We start from the raw sequence: 15,579 nt of genomic DNA on the forward strand, positions 1-15,579 counted from the left end.
GTGTGGGGATGTTTTATGTCAAATTCTATAGTGTGTTGTGTTCTTTATTTTTTATTGTATGGCTGTATGGGAATTTCATTTCACTGTGCCATCTGGCACATGTGACAATTAAATGTATCTTGTATCTTGTTCTTCAGTCTGAATAAGAGTCCTGACCTGAAACATCACCTATCCACATTCTCCAGAGCTGCTGCCTGACTCACTGAGTTACTCCAGCACTTTGTGCTCTACTACTATGATGTCAATGCATTAGCCACCCTCTCCATTTGCTGACCTCTAGAAAAGGTTCACTCACTTATTGCTGTTTCCCAGCCCAAACCTGCAGAGAATCTGGGACTGAAGGGGTGAGGTTTGTGATAGATTGTGTTGGGAAGGAATTGATGGCAGTCACTTGCATCTCCCCAAAGCAAGCTCCTGCATGCTAACCAGGTCTTCCAAATGTAAAAGCAATGCATAGGATGGGGAGAGGTCAGGAGGAATTAAGAGCGAGAGGGAGAGGGAGAGAGAGTGAGAGAGAGAGAGAGAGAGAGAGAGAGAGAGAGCGAGCCAAAGGAAAAATTAAATAACTGGGGTAGCTTAATGTCAAAACCGTGGTTGACTTGGCTGTCAAAGCTAGTGAACACCCTTGTTTCTGATTGTCAGAAACATTCAAGTAACTACTAAAACTATTCAGAAAGTAGAAACAAGGAACTGCAAATGCTGGTTTACCATGGTAAGACACAAAATACTGGAGTTAACTCAGGTTAGGCAGCATCACTGGAGAACATGGATAGGTGATGTTTCAGGTCGAGAATCTTCTTCAGACTGTCTCAACCCAAGAAGGATCTTGACCCAAAACATCACCTAGCCATAGTAAAATTATTAATTATATTGCAAATTTAAACATTAAAATGCAACAAAAGCACTTTCTACTCTCACACTGGACTCTGAGGGATTTTCAAAGTCAGGCAGTAGTTGACACCAGTACAATTGCAGGATTCCCACAGGAAACTGTTAGTGATTTTTGAAGTCCGTGCCCCTATTTCCTTGCCAAATTTGGATCAGCATGATTAACTGTAGTAAATAGTAGCAATAACAGTAAAGGGCCTGTCCCACATAGGCGATTTTTTAGGCGACTGCCGGTGACTAGGCAGTCGCCACACGGTCGCCGGGGGTCGCCTGTATGGTCGTGAATAGTCTCCTCAGTCGCCCAAAGAGTAGTAGCATTTTTCTGGTCGTCGCTGGATTTTGAAATGTTCAAAACTTTTCGGCGACAGTCGGCGACCGTGGGCTTGTCGTAGCTTGTCTTCTCCGGACGTAGGTGCTGTCGTAGGTTGTCGTCAAGAGAAGTCAAGTAGCGACTTTGGAAAAACATGTGATCGGGTAAAAAGAAAGTGCATGGACTTCCTGAATTTTTTGTTGGAGACCTTGAGCATTGTAAAATGACTCCAAGGAGAAGGAAGGAGCGGGCCCACCCATGTCGTCAGCTCCGGAAACATCTCAGGGGGGTGCCTAGTGAAGTTTCTGAAGGCAGCCTCATCTTTTTGCTGGAACTCAGTCATCAAGCTTTCATACTGGCCCAGCCTGTGTCTCTTCAGGGACAAGGCCTTCAACCACACAGACCTATTTTTCTTCTTGTAATAAGAGCAATGCCCTCTGATGTTGCTCCATGGTAGTCATGATGCAGAATGATTCGAAACTGCACCCTACAACCCGTTTTATAGGAAAACTGGGTGATTCCATTGTAGGATGTTGTAGCTTGTCGTAAGGGGTCCAGTTGCCGTTTTTTTTGCGACCTGCTACGTCTATGACAGTCGCCGGCAGTCGCCAGAAAAATCGCCTAATTGGGACAGGCCTTTAAGGTTTTGATCTGCCATTCCAGGGATATACAGATGTCCAACAATAAAATATGTCCCAGTATACTTGGTGGGGGGGGGGAATAATGTCTTACCGTCATCAGCAGCTAGGACTGCTCTATTCACCAAAACCTCCAGTGCCTCCCAGATCAGGGGACCACTGCTGTTTGATGGGTCCAGTTGCAGGAGACCTTGGAGAATGGACAGCAGATGAGAGGAGACTGGCAAACCACTCACCTAGAGTTGGAGACAAAGGGAAATGTACTGGCAACTGGAATCAAAGAAAGTTAAACACAGAAGACCATCATTTCAACCCACAATGTCACATCAAAGCTACCCGTTTCCAATCAGAATCCACCCTCACCTGAATCCATTTATCAATTACCAGGCTTCGTCCCACCCTCACCTAATTTCCACCTTTCTCACTCTTACTACAGTCAGTCTGAAGATGGATTCCAACCCAAAACGTCACCTATCCATGTACTCCTGGTATGCTGCCTGACCTGCTGAATTTCTCCACTTTGTGTCTTCCCGCCCATCACTTGCCAGGCTTTGTTCTGCCCCAACCTCTTTTCCAGCTTCCTCCTCCTTATAACAATCAGTCTGAAGAAGGATCCTGACCCAAATTGTCACTCATTCATTCCCTCCAGAGGTTCCGCCTGACCCACTGAGTTACTCCAACATTTTGTGTTTTACTCAAGATTCCTTGTGGTTTTATCTTTTTCTCTGTCACACCCCCTCTGATAACATTTCCATTACTTCAACATAATTTCCTATCTTAAATATTTTGAATAACAATCTACATTTTACAATAGCTTTTTGCTTAATCATGAACACTGGAGATAATCCCTCATATTGTACCGTCAGAACCTTTGATAAATTTTGACCTTGATTATGTTTTTCTGGATCATAAATAGATCAATAGGTTTCACTTTAAAAAGGTTCTCAGACCACAACAATTAAGCTTTAGCCATTTCACTGAAAAATATGAATATTACTCTGTGCCATTTGTTGCAGAACATCAGACTCATTTGACAATGCCTCACTCTAAAATTGGACTAATTAAACATTTAAAATTCTGAAATAACACCAACAAAAAACATGCACTTACTTTGTTAAACAATGTTGTAAAGACCTCTTGATGGCTATTCATATCAATGCCACCATAGAGTTTCATTAACTCTTCATCATCATCTCCTTTAGCGTCCTCAAAGGTTAAACATTGGACTAATAAATCTTCATCATCTTTTTCCCTTAAGGAATACATCATGATACAGATTATGTTAGTGCATTTCCCTTGAACAAAATGCCAGTATAACTCAATCAGGTCATTCCTTTCTCTTAAGTAATGTCTCTTAAGGCTTAAGTAATGCAAGTTAAATTAACTCACATTTAGAATTTTCACCAAAATAAAAACCATAATCTACAATATTCTTCAAAAAATGCATAACAATCAAGAAATCTGAGCATACATTCAGTAAACATGATGTTAAATCTATTTAAACTGGGCAATCTACATGAATAAAACATACCTTAATGATGGCAGTATATCCAACAGATGGAGACCTAAAATATATAATTTAGTAATATTATTTGACTTCAACAAATGTAGTCACACATAATATGGTCTAGGTAGTTTTTAAGACCATGATTTTATATAATACAGGTGCAAAAATAGACAGCCTGAAGTTACTAGTTAGAAGCAAATCAAATAATTATCTGAAAGGGAGTCTCTACTCTAAAGAAACTAGACTTAACCATTGAAGTAGATATTATCAAATATTAAATTTATACTTTTTTATTTTTGAAATAAACATGATTATCTTGTGCACAAATATAGCTCCAACAAAGCCTTTCAGAACAAGCCACTTTTGAAACTTAGCAGGTGACATTCATTTATACAAAGGTTTGTATTTTAAAATTTAAAGTGGCATTATTTTTTTCTTGTCTTATATTAATACGTTTTGAGGCAACCATAATGAAATTAGTGCAATACTTCATTTTCTTTATTCATTATTTTCCAATCAAAATGTGAAGGGATTGTTTTGACTTGTATTTGGTAGTTTTGAAAGGTAACTTTAATGAACTAAGAATGTTCCCCTTTAAGGAGAATTACCAATGAAAGAGCACGAATCAAGCCTGTAATTGCTTAGAATCTCAAGCAACTTTATCAGAATCATAACAAAAACAGTTTTGGGCAGAATTGCATAATCTGGGATGGATGTTTGTCGTAAATGACAGCCATACAGGAAATGTTTTGTTTTTCATGTTCTTTTGGTTGGTCCTAGGCTCTCTAAAATTATATTGGTTAGCAAATATGTTAAGAATTATAAGTGTAGGGAAGAACAATATTACTCAGATATCTTACAGCCATTTGTACATATGAAATAAGAACCTGAGGGATTACTTTTTTTATACAAAGGGTGGTGGGGGTATGGAATGAGTTGCTGAAGGAGGTAGTTGAGGCAGGTACTATCGCAACATTTCAGAAATATTTGGATAGGTACATGAATAGGATAGGTTTAGAGGGATATGGGCCAAATGCAGGCTGGTGTAAATAGCTTGGGCATATTGGGCCAAAGGGCCTGTTTCCACACTGTATGACTCTATAACTAATTGAATTAAGTTCAAGTTGATAAAACATTGAAGTGTCTATTTTTTTCACAATGAATGGGCGGCACAGTGCTGCAGCGGTAGAGTTACTGCTTTACAATGCCAAAAGTTGGGCGTCTGGAATTACTGAAAATCTTTTGAATCAAAAGAGGGAATCCTTTACAATGGCAGGATATTGAATTGATGTTTCTCTATACGTTTCAGGAAAGATTTTCTATTTTGGATCTGGAAGCAACTATGTTGTGCCTTTCAGGTAAGGAAAATACTCTATACTTAAATTACTATGGGTGGGCTGGATGGTAAGCAGCTGAATTATACAAGGAATAGTTACCTATGAATTCATTCCGCAGATGAGTACGAGGTATCAGTTCCTCACTTCCCAAAATGATAGCGTTGATGACACTCAGCAACATAGTCATATATGGAACATTATCTGTAGCCTGGAGTTCATTCATGATTACACTAAATCGGTATTGTTGCCTTTTCACAGTCTGCCAAGAAAAAATACAAGAAAAATCAATGTTTAGTTGCTATTAATTCATGAGGATGTATAGGACAGTAGGTCATGAGTGGGATAGATCAGCCTTGAATGAATGGTGTAGATGGGCTAAATGGCCTAATTCTGCTCCTATGTCTTATGAAAACGATTTTCTAATGATTTAGTGAAAATGGTGTCCAGTACTTTGGCGACTGCTCATGTGGTCAAAGCGTCCTCAGCAGAGCATGAGAGAAGAAAGAAAGATGTGGATTACAGGACTGTGGGCTGGAAGGGAAGTTTGACAGGATAGAGGGAAGCAATGGAGACAATGGTGTTCCATCAAAATTAAACATTAAGAGGCCCTTATGTTGTCAAAGTGTAGAGATGGTGGGGAGAAGGAAACAATTGTTCCTGGAAAAAAAACTTAGTAGTTATCTTTTAGGAGAATTACCACTGAAAGGGCATGACTCAACGTCTACTTTTTCCCAAGGAAAGGGCAGCACAGTGCCGCAGCGGTAGAGTTGCTGTCTTCCCGTACAAGAAACCCAGGTTCAATCCTGACAATGGGTGCTGTCTGTACAGAGTTGGTGCGTTCACCCTGTGCCTGCATGGGTTTTCTCCAGATGCCCCAGTTTTCTCCCGCACTCCAAAGATATAAGGTTTGCGGGTTAATTGGCTTCAGTAAATTGGCCCTCGTGTATAGGATGGGATAACATAGAACTTGTGTGCGGATGATCGCAGGACAGCTCTTGGTAGAAATTCTGAATTTTGCAATAAATCCAGGGAATTCTTTATGTATTGAATTTATTATCTACTAAAGTCAATTCACTTGGACCAGGACACTCATGAGGTTTACAAATGTGAATTATGAAATTTCATTGCATAAACATACACATTTTGGCAAAAGTTACCTTTTTAGTATTTTTGCACAATCTCTAGTGTAATACTGCATTATGCAATAAAAACAGAAACTGCTGAAAAAGCTGGAGATCAGGCAGAATCTGTGAAGATAGGTGACCACACAGTGGTGCCTTACAGCATCAGTGACACGGGGTAGATCCTGACTATGGGTGCTGTTTGTACAGCGTTTGCATGTTCACCCTGTGACCGTGTGGGTTTTCTCATGGTGCTCTAGTTTCCTCCCACACTCTAGACGTACACGTTTGTAGGTTAATTGGCTTCTGTAAATTGTAACTTGTCCCTGGTGTGCAGGGTAGTGCTAGAGTACAGGGGGATCGCTGGTTGGCACGGACATGGTGGGCTGTTTCCATGCTGTATCTCTAAAGCCTAATGTCTAAAGTCTTGTCTAAGGACAGAAATAAAATATATGTATCAGACTAATGATCTTTCATCCGAACTGAGAAATGTTAGAAATCAGATAAGCTGCAGAGAAGGCGGGGGGAACAAAAGGAATCTCTGATAGGAGGTGACCAGGGGAGAATGAATGAGACAAGTGGTGGAGAGCCAGCTGCGAGAGGGAGGTGTGGACTTGTTGGTCATAGTTCAGCTGTCTGGTGCAATGTCAACAAGGGGAGATGAATTAAAGCAGAAGAGAGTTTGTGGTCCTGTAGGTAAAACGGTAATAGTTTATCAGATCAATTTGATAGAATGATAAACATATAATGGTTCTCCATATTTAAAAATTGGTATCAAAACAGTTTGAAATCATCTCTCTAATTTTCCTTATTCATTATGGATGTACAGCAGCATTATATTGTACAACTGATACAATTTGAATGGATTAAGGTAAAGATTTATATTGTGGAATGAAAAAAAAAACAGCTAATGAAAACATAAGACAGTACATTTCAAAAGATAAAGTTATTAAGGGAAATTATGTCTGGCTAACTTTGTCAGGTATGGCCTGTCAGTCACAGGGAGAATGTACAAACCACACAGACAGCACTCGTGACCAGGATCGAACTCGGGTCTCTGGTGCTGTGAGGCAGCAACTCTACTGCTGCATCACAGCGCTGCCCTATGAGGATTATTGACCTGAAACATTAACTGTGTTTCTTACCACACAGTTGCTGCTGGATCTGTTGAATTCCTTCAGCATTATTTGTTTTAATTGCATATTCTTACACCCTGCATCGTTCTGCGCAACTGAATAAGAGCACAGATGGTGTTTTCATTTAAGCAGAAAATCATGATGGATTTCTACATTTTAAACGTGACTAAAGTTTTATTTTTCTCCGTGAACCTTTAAGCAGGTTGTCATTGATAGAAATACAAGGGTGCTGCTTTCCTCCCTGTTGAGGCCAGTCCAGTGATGTACCAGGAGGGTGATATCACTTACTGATCCCTGTGTTTCGAACAAGAACATATGGCCAGGATGTTTTGAAGAGCAGTTTTATACTTGCCTTGTAGTTTTCCAGTGCGTCCAAAGCCAGATCATGACCCTCCAGGGAGTAAATACACAGTGCAGCTAATAACTCAAAGACTTGTTTCTTTACGGTGATGTTAGCTGTATCCAATGCTGCAAATCAAACATTTCAATACTATTATCTTGAACGAAAGCAAAATTCTACCTGAGGCAACAGAACCTTATAGTTAGAAATATGCTTGTTCTTACCACTTTCTGCAACAGCTTAAGTACAGATCTCACTTCTTTTCACTAATCTAAATTGGACCCAAATTTAGTAGCTCAGATGATGGCAAAACTGTCAGTGTTTTACCATTGCCGCCCCATAAAACTGATAGAAACATCTGAGTTTTCATGTGCAAAATTAAATGCAGAAATCCTGACATTGCTACTCACTTTTTCAGCAACACAGTGAGCCGATGAAGTCTTGCAGAGGGAAGTGAGTGAATTGATGAGGACTGCAACTTTATGCTAACTATTCTCACTGTAAATACTGGCCTTCCCGCAAAACATGTAGCTGAATTTTTTTTCATCGAGTTTAAAAATATGATGTACAGCAAACACTCGCAATAACGGACCTCTATACAGCAGATTTTGGTTATAGCGGGCCGAAGCTCCCATTGCACTGCCCTCCACTTCCGCCAGTTACCCACCGAGCTGGCACCACATGGCGGGAGCTTCCGGTTGCAGGAGCGGAGAGAGCGAGCAGCATGAAGATGGCCTGTGAATTCCCGCTGTTTTAATCCCCTTTGTTCCCTCCCGACTTTACCCTCCTCACTTGGTTGTTAGGCCCGTACGAAGCTTTTCAAAAAGGGGGGTGGAATGACAGGATTACAAAAAACGTAATGTTAAATAATGTGCGCGCTGCGCACATCACGAGCGCGAAGCGTGAAGTCCCTCGATGCCGGGGTCCACGGCCCGCTTAAGGGCCCTGGAAGCTCAGGGGTTTTAGATGCTCTCTGATGCATTCTGAGCCTTGTTTTGGAGCATTTTTGCACCAAATGTATTTCAGAAATTAACAGGAATCTGAGGTAGCTTTTTCACACAAAGGGTGCTGGGTGATATGTAACGAGCTGCCAGAGGAGGTAATTAAGGCTGGGACTATCCTAATGTTTAAGAGACATTTGGACACGTACATGGATAGGACAGATTTAGATGGATTTGGGCCAAACGCGTGTGAGTGGGACTAGTTTAGATGGGACATGTTGGTTGGTGTGGGCAAGTTGGGCTGAAAGGCTTGTTTCCACTGCATTGATTATTGATTGATTGATTGATTATACCTTTAATAATCCTTTACAGGAAATTACAGTGCCACGACAGCTTCAAGACAGACATAACACCACACATTTCCTCAAATGGCTTCCATACTTAACAAGTTAAAATACAAGTTAAAATACAAGTTAAAATACAATTAATTTAAAAAAAGTGCAGTTATTTATGCGCATTATATAACCTTATAGCAGCTGGTAAACAGGACTTCCTATGTCTCTCAGTTTTGCACATTGGTGCAATCAGTCTCTGACTGAAGATGCTGCTCTTGATCACCTTCAGGGCATGGAGTGGGTGAGTGGGGTTGGTCATTATTGAACCCAGTTTGTTCAGAGTTCTGGCCTCTGCCACCTGCTGGACCGTTCGTTGCTCAGCCCCGACCACTGTGACTAAAAAGTTAAGAAGAAAAATGCATGTAGATAAGTAGAGCAGATTTGAAAGAGGAGTGAAATGTAAAGGTAGAGAGAGGTTTATAGGTGGAAAGGAACATAGGAAAGGAGGGGGGAAAGTGGGCTTGGGCAGATGGGTGAAGGGAAAATAGTCACAAAGTGCTGGAGTAACTCAGTGGGTCAGGCAGCATCTGTGGAGAATATGAATAGGCGATGTTTCACAGAGTGCTGGAGTAACTCAGCGAGTCAGGCAGCATCTGTGGAGAACATGGATAGGTGATATGTCACAGAGTGCTGGAGTAACTCAGTGGGTCAGGCAGCATCTCTGGAGAAAAGGTATAGATTATCGTTCGGGTCAAGACCGTTCTTCAGTAATATTCATGATGTGCCATGCATAGACATTCCTGAATGTTACCCAAACCATCGTGAGCTACTTTGTTACAGTGCTTACCCTCTCCTATAACATCTCTGCTGCCTTGGGTGATGCAGGAATGGACACAAGCTTTGGGACACGGTGTGAAGCTGTTGCCGTCTGTCCCAGCCTGGTAAAAACCTGGATGGAGTGGATTTGGAGAGGATGTTTCCACTAGTGGGAGAGTCTAGGACCAGAGGGCACAGCCTCAGAATTAAAAGACATTCCTTTAGGAAGGAGATGAGCAGGAATTTCTTAAGTCAGAGGGTGGTGAACTGTGGAATTCATTGCCACAGACAGCTGTGGAGGTCAAGCCAATGGACATTTTTCAGGAGGAGATTGATGGATTCTTGATTGATACGGGTGTCAGAGGTAATGGGGAGAAGGCAGGAGAATGGGTTTGAGAGGGAAAGATAGAGTCGTAGAGTGATACAGTGTGGAAACAGGCCTTACGGCCCAGCATGTCCCATCTGCACTAGTCCCACCTGCCCACGTTTGATCCATATCCCTCCGAACCTGTCCTATCCATGTACTTGTCTAACTGTTTCTTAAATGTTGCGATAGTCCCTGCCTCAACTACCTCCTCTGGCAGCTTGTTCCATACACCTACCACCTTTTGTGTGAAAAATATTCCCCACAGATTCCTATTAAATCTTTTGCCCTTCACCTTAAACTTATGTCCTCTGCTCCTCGATTCACTTACTCTGGGCAAAAGAGTCAACCATATCTATTCAAATCATGATTTTATACACCTCTATTAGATCATCCCTCATCCTCCTGTGCTCCATGAAATAGAGTACTAGCCTACTCAACCTCTCCCTATAGCTCTGGCCCTCTAGTCCTGGCAACATCCTCATAAGTCTTCACTGTACCCTTTCCAGTTTGATGACATCTTTCCTATAACATGGTGCCCAGAACTGAACACAATACTCTGAATGCGGCCTCACCAACTTCTTATGCAACTGCAACAAGACCTCCCAACTTCTATACTCAGCCTGACCCGCTGAGTTACTCCAGCACTCTGTGAAACGTCACAGAACAGGGCAAGATTAGCAAGTTTGCTGATGATACAGAAGTGAGTGGTTTTGCAGATAGTGAAGATGGTTGTGAAAGATTGCAGCAGGATCTGGATCAATTAGCCAGGTGGGCAGAGGAATGGTTGATGGTTGCATGGTTCCTTGAAGGTCGTGTCGCAGGTATATCAGGTGGTCAAAAAGTATTTTGGCACTTTGGCCCTCATCAGTCAGAGTATTGAGTATAGAATGTTTAAGAAGGAACTGCAGATGCTGGAAAATCGAAGGTACACAAAAATGCTGGAGAAACTCAGCGGGTGCACAGCATCTATGGAGCGAAGGAAATAGGCAACGTTTATAGTGCTGAAACCCTTCTTCAGACTGATGGGGGGTGGCAGGGTAAAGAAAGCAGTTCCAATTGTTTGGTATTATTTGATATTGTTTAATATTATTCATATGGAGGAGAAAATATAATAGCTCTAAAACCTACCTTAATTTTGCAATCTCACTCAAGATAATCCCCCTTTCCCTCTCCCCTCCCCCATCTCTCTCTCCTCTCCCTTCCCCTCTCTCTCTCTCCCTCTCACATCCCCCCCTCTTTCTTGCGGGGGGGGGGGGGCACAGATGAAGGTGGCGTGGGCCCAGCCAGGGCGCAGCGGGCGAGGGGGATGAAGGTGGCGTGGGACCAGCGGGGGTGGCGGGGGCCCAGCGCGTGTCAGTGAAGGTGGCGTTGGCCCAGCGGGGGTGGCGTGGGCCCAGCGGGGGTGGCGTGGGCCCAGCGGGGGTGGCGTAGACCCAGCGGGGGTCAGCGGGGGTGGCGTGGACCCAGCGCGGGTGGCGTGGGCCCAGCGGGGGTGGCGTAGACCCAGCGGGGGTCAGCGGGGGTGGCGGGGGCCCAGCGCGTGTCAGTGGGTGTGGCGTGGGCCCAGCGGGGGTGGCGTGGGCCCAGCGGGGATGGCGTGGGCCCAGCGGGGGTGGCGTGGGCCCAGCGGGGGTGGCGTGGGCCCAGCGGGGGTGGCGTAGACCCAGCGGGGGTCAGCGGGGGTGGCGTGGGCCCAGCTGGGGTGGCGTGGGCCCAGCGGGGATGGCGTGAGCCCAGCGGGGATGGCGTGGGCCCAGCGGGGGTGGCGTGGGCCCAGCGGGGGTGGTGTGGGCCCAGCGGGGGTCAGCGGGGGTGGTGTGGGGGGGAAGATGGCTTGGGCCCCGGCGGCGGGGGGAGGCGATGGGAGTGGGTTCCGCCGCAGCGGCGTCTGGTGTTGGGGTTACAGCCGTTGGGTTCAGATTCAGCCACTCCCGCCCGGCGATGGGAGAACAGAGAACTGGCCGTTTCCAAAGTGGAAACGTTGATTTTTTCTGATTTTTCTGACCCCGGCAACTCTACCCCTGGCTGCGCGGCGCTCCAAATCCAGCGCCGCCCGCGGCCGGACGCCCGCAGCCCCAGCTCTGCGATGTTGGGAGTCGGCGGCGTCGCAGCGCTGGGATACCAGCGGGGAGCGGGCAATGCCTTACCGGGTCGCCGTGCGGTAAGCTCCGGAGCGCTGTGGCCGCCGACACACAACATCGCGGAGCTGGCGCTGCGGGCGTCCGGCCGCGGGCCGCGCTGGATTTGGAGCGCCGCGCAGCCAGGGGTAGAGTTGCCGGGGTCGGAGCTACAACCGGCGCCGCCCGCGGCCGGACGCCCGCAGCACCAGCTCCGAGATGTTGGGAGTCGGCGGCCACAGCGCTCCGGAGCTTACTGCACGGCGACCCGGTAAGGCATTGCCCGCTCCCCGCCTCTCCGACCAGGTATGGGACTAAGAATTAAAGTTTCCCCCTTCACCCCCCCCCCCCCCCCCCTTCACTTAAAAGCCCTCCAAACAAACATTTAAGCAATGATTTACAGATGTTTAAGTTTCTCGGGGAGGAGGCAGCCGCTATAGTAGTACAGACCTGGGTCGTTTCGGGTCAAGTTTAGCGCCAAACGCGAGCTTTGGTGTGCAGGCGACATCCTGGAAAAAATGTCCGGTTTTCGGAGCTTTTCGGTTTCCGGAACTCCGGATAAAAGGTTGTGCACCTGTACTACTTATGAGTATCTCCTTTTATTCCAGATTTCTGACAACTGCTGAGTTCTCCAACTCACAGTTTCAACATGTTGTGTTTTGCTCTCTAATGGACTTTATTTAGCTCCTATTTATACTCTTCTGGACAGACATAGACTTGGTGGGTTGAAGGGCCTGTTTCCATTCTGTATCTCTGAAACTAAAATAGAAGGACATGTTCACTGATAAAGGAAGCATTGTCGTTCAACCTTGCAACGTAATTTTTCTCCATTAAAGCAATTTTTGTCATTATTTTAAACAGAAGAGACAGCCAATCTACCTGTCCTCCCAATGTTTTACCTCGAATGATGCTGATATGGGGCCAAACAATTAAAGGTGAATGAGGTAGTAGCATTTTAGTTGTCTGCACAGTGGCGTAGCTGGTAGAGCTGCTGCCTCACAGCGCCGGTGACCCAGATCCTGACCTTGGGTGCTGCCTGTGTATGGAGTTTGTATGTTGTCCCTGTAGCTGTGTTTCCACCTCAATCCCAAAGTAGTGTGGTTGGTAGGTTAATTGGACCTCTGTAAATTGTCCCTAGTTTTTAGTTTAGTTTAGAAATACAGCGTGGAAGCAGGCCCTTCGGCCCACTGAGTCCAGGCCGACCAGCGATTCCTGCCCATTAATACTATCTTACACACATTAGGGACAATTTACAGTTTTACCAAGCCAATTAACCCACAAATGTCTTTGGAGTTTGGGAGTAAAAACAGGAGACCCTACAAACTCTGTACAGACAGGCACCCGTAGTCAGGAATGAACCCGGCTCTCTGGCGTTGGAAGGCAGCAACTTTCCATTGAGCCACCGGCTGCTCTGGTGTGTAGGGAGTGGATGAAAAAGTGGAATAACATGGAACAAGTGTGAACAAGTGTGAACGGGTGATTGATGGTCGGCATGAACTTGGTGGGCCTGTATAAACTAAACTAGACTAAAAATTAATAATTTTAGACCAGTGGAACACAATTCAAATCCTGGATTACATCCATAAGTATTTCAGTTAATCACTTGATTTGATCATCGGAAAATTTTATCTTTGCTGAACTAAACATTATTAAAAGATTGGTTCAATATTGGCTCTACTTAGCAAAGCTCTTCCTGTCAAAGAAACCAATCTTTTGTATGTGTATTGTAATTTCCACGCATGAATATTTAAAGAAGTAAAATATTTTAGTGCTCTTTAATTTAAGAAGTGTATGATGTTTCAGCTTTTTCTTTAATCAAGCATGCGTTCTGATCTTTAATTCGTATCATGTTTATAAAATTAATTTGTGCCTTCTTGTTACTTAACTTGTGGCTTGTGTCTTCTGATTCTGGTGTGTGGTGCCTTAGAATACTTTAATGCAATTGACTGTTTAGCCAGATGTTGACATCTCTGTTCTTTAGGTGCAGTGATTGTTAGCATCTGGCTAACCAGCTAATTACATAAGACCATAAGATATAGGAACAGAATTAGGCCATTCGACCCATCCAGTCTGCTACGCCATTCTATCATGGCTGATCGATTTCTCTCACTCAACCCGATTCTCTGCCTTCTCCCCATAACCTTTAGTGCCCTTACTGATTAATTTACCTATCAATTTCCGCTTTAAAAAAACTTAAATGACTCCACTGCCATCTGTGGCAATGAATTTCACCGATTGTCTACCCTCTGGTTAAATAAATTCCTCATCATCTCCATCCTAAAGGTACATCCTTTTTGAAGTTTTCCACATTAATGTATTCTAAGCGATGACAGATGACTGGTCTGGGTGGGCATTTGCAAAAGGAGAAGCACATGCCATAAGGGGAATTTGCTTTAAAGACAGCGGCTAGAACTATTGCTTTACCATTTGGTGCAAATTTTGGGCCATATATTGTAGATTATAGAAAACATGATTTCTTTGAAGATGTTAATTTTGGTCATATCTGATCAAACTAATTTTTTTAATTATTAATAGTTTTTACTGAGTCGCAGAATTTATAATCATATGCCGAACCTCCATTTTATTTATTTTGTTCATTTTAGTTTCCATTTCCTGTGAAATCTAGAAAGAAGGAATTACAGATGCTGGTTAATGCACAAAAGGTCACAAAGTGCTGGAGTAACTCAACGGGTCAGGCAGCATCTCTGGAGAACATGGTTAGGTGACGTTTCAGGTCAAGACCCTTCTTCAAACTGATTGTAAGGGGGGGAGGGGGAGGGGGAGGGGGAGGGGGAGGGGAGAAGAAGAAAGTCATCTCTGGAGAGAACAGATGGGTGACGTTTCGATTCGGGACCCTTTATTCTCCAGAGATGCTGCCTGACCCGCCAAGTCATCCTGAAATATCACCTAACCACATTCTCCAGAGATAGTTTAGTTTTGAGATACAGGGTGGAAATGGGACCTACGGCCCACTGAGTCCTCGCCAACCAGCAATCACCCGTGCACTAGTTCTATCCTACCCACTAGGGACAATCTTTGGAATGTGGGAGGAGACCGGAGCACCTGGAGGAAACCCACGTGGTCACAGGGAGAACGTGCTGACTCCGTACAGACAGTACCCTTAGTCAGGATCGAACACGGGTCACTGCTGCTCTAAGGCAGCAACTCTACTGCTGTGCCACTGTGCTGCGTGACTCGCTGAGTTACTCCAGCACTTTGTGTCCTGTGAAATCTATTGGTGCACTGAGGATAAACCTGGCCTACAAATAATGGAAACATTATTAACAATGGAACAGCACATTAACGCTCTACAGAAACATTGACAGATAGACACAAAATGCTGGAGTAACTCAGCGGGTCAGACAACATCTCTGGTGAAAAGGAAACATGCCAAACATTTTAACTCCCTTTCCCATTCCCATGCTGACCTTTCTGTCCCGGGCCTCCACTGTCAGAGTGAGGCCCCTCACAAGTTGAAGGAACAGAACCTCATATTTTGCTTGTGCAGCTTACAGCCCAGCGGTATGAAAATAGATTTCTCTATATTCAAGTAACTTCTGCATTCCTTCCCCTCCTCCTCCACCCTTGTTGTTCTACTAGTTCCACTGTCCGCATCCTTGTATCTTCTGTCCTTAGCACGTGTCAACAAAGGGCCATTGTTGACCACCCTTCCTGGTCATCTGTTGCGGCCTTGTTTTGTTCTGGCCTTTTCTATCTTCCAGTCTG

At 44.4% G+C, this 15,579-nt stretch overlaps 1 protein-coding gene across 3 annotated transcripts in view; it reads right to left on the reverse strand.

Moving 5' to 3' along the window:
- The window catches only part of inf2 (inverted formin 2), a 94,740-nt gene that overhangs the window by 40,283 nt on the left and 38,878 nt on the right, over window positions 1-15,579 (reverse strand). For all 3 annotated transcript variants that reach the window (XM_033027038.1, XM_033027039.1, XM_033027040.1), the window contains 5 exons: window positions 7,290-7,405; window positions 4,780-4,939; window positions 3,368-3,401; window positions 2,947-3,088; window positions 1,931-2,072 (listed from right to left, as the gene is read on the reverse strand). In XM_033027038.1, coding sequence (XP_032882929.1) covers window positions 1,931-2,072; window positions 2,947-3,088; window positions 3,368-3,401; window positions 4,780-4,939; window positions 7,290-7,405 — 594 coding nt within the window. The remainder of the gene's footprint in view (window positions 1-1,930; window positions 2,073-2,946; window positions 3,089-3,367; window positions 3,402-4,779; window positions 4,940-7,289; window positions 7,406-15,579) is intronic.

Source organism: Amblyraja radiata, chromosome 9 (assembly GCF_010909765.2).
Source record: "Amblyraja radiata isolate CabotCenter1 chromosome 9, sAmbRad1.1.pri, whole genome shotgun sequence".
In the NCBI taxonomy this organism is placed as follows: Eukaryota; Metazoa; Chordata; class Chondrichthyes; order Rajiformes; family Rajidae; genus Amblyraja; species Amblyraja radiata.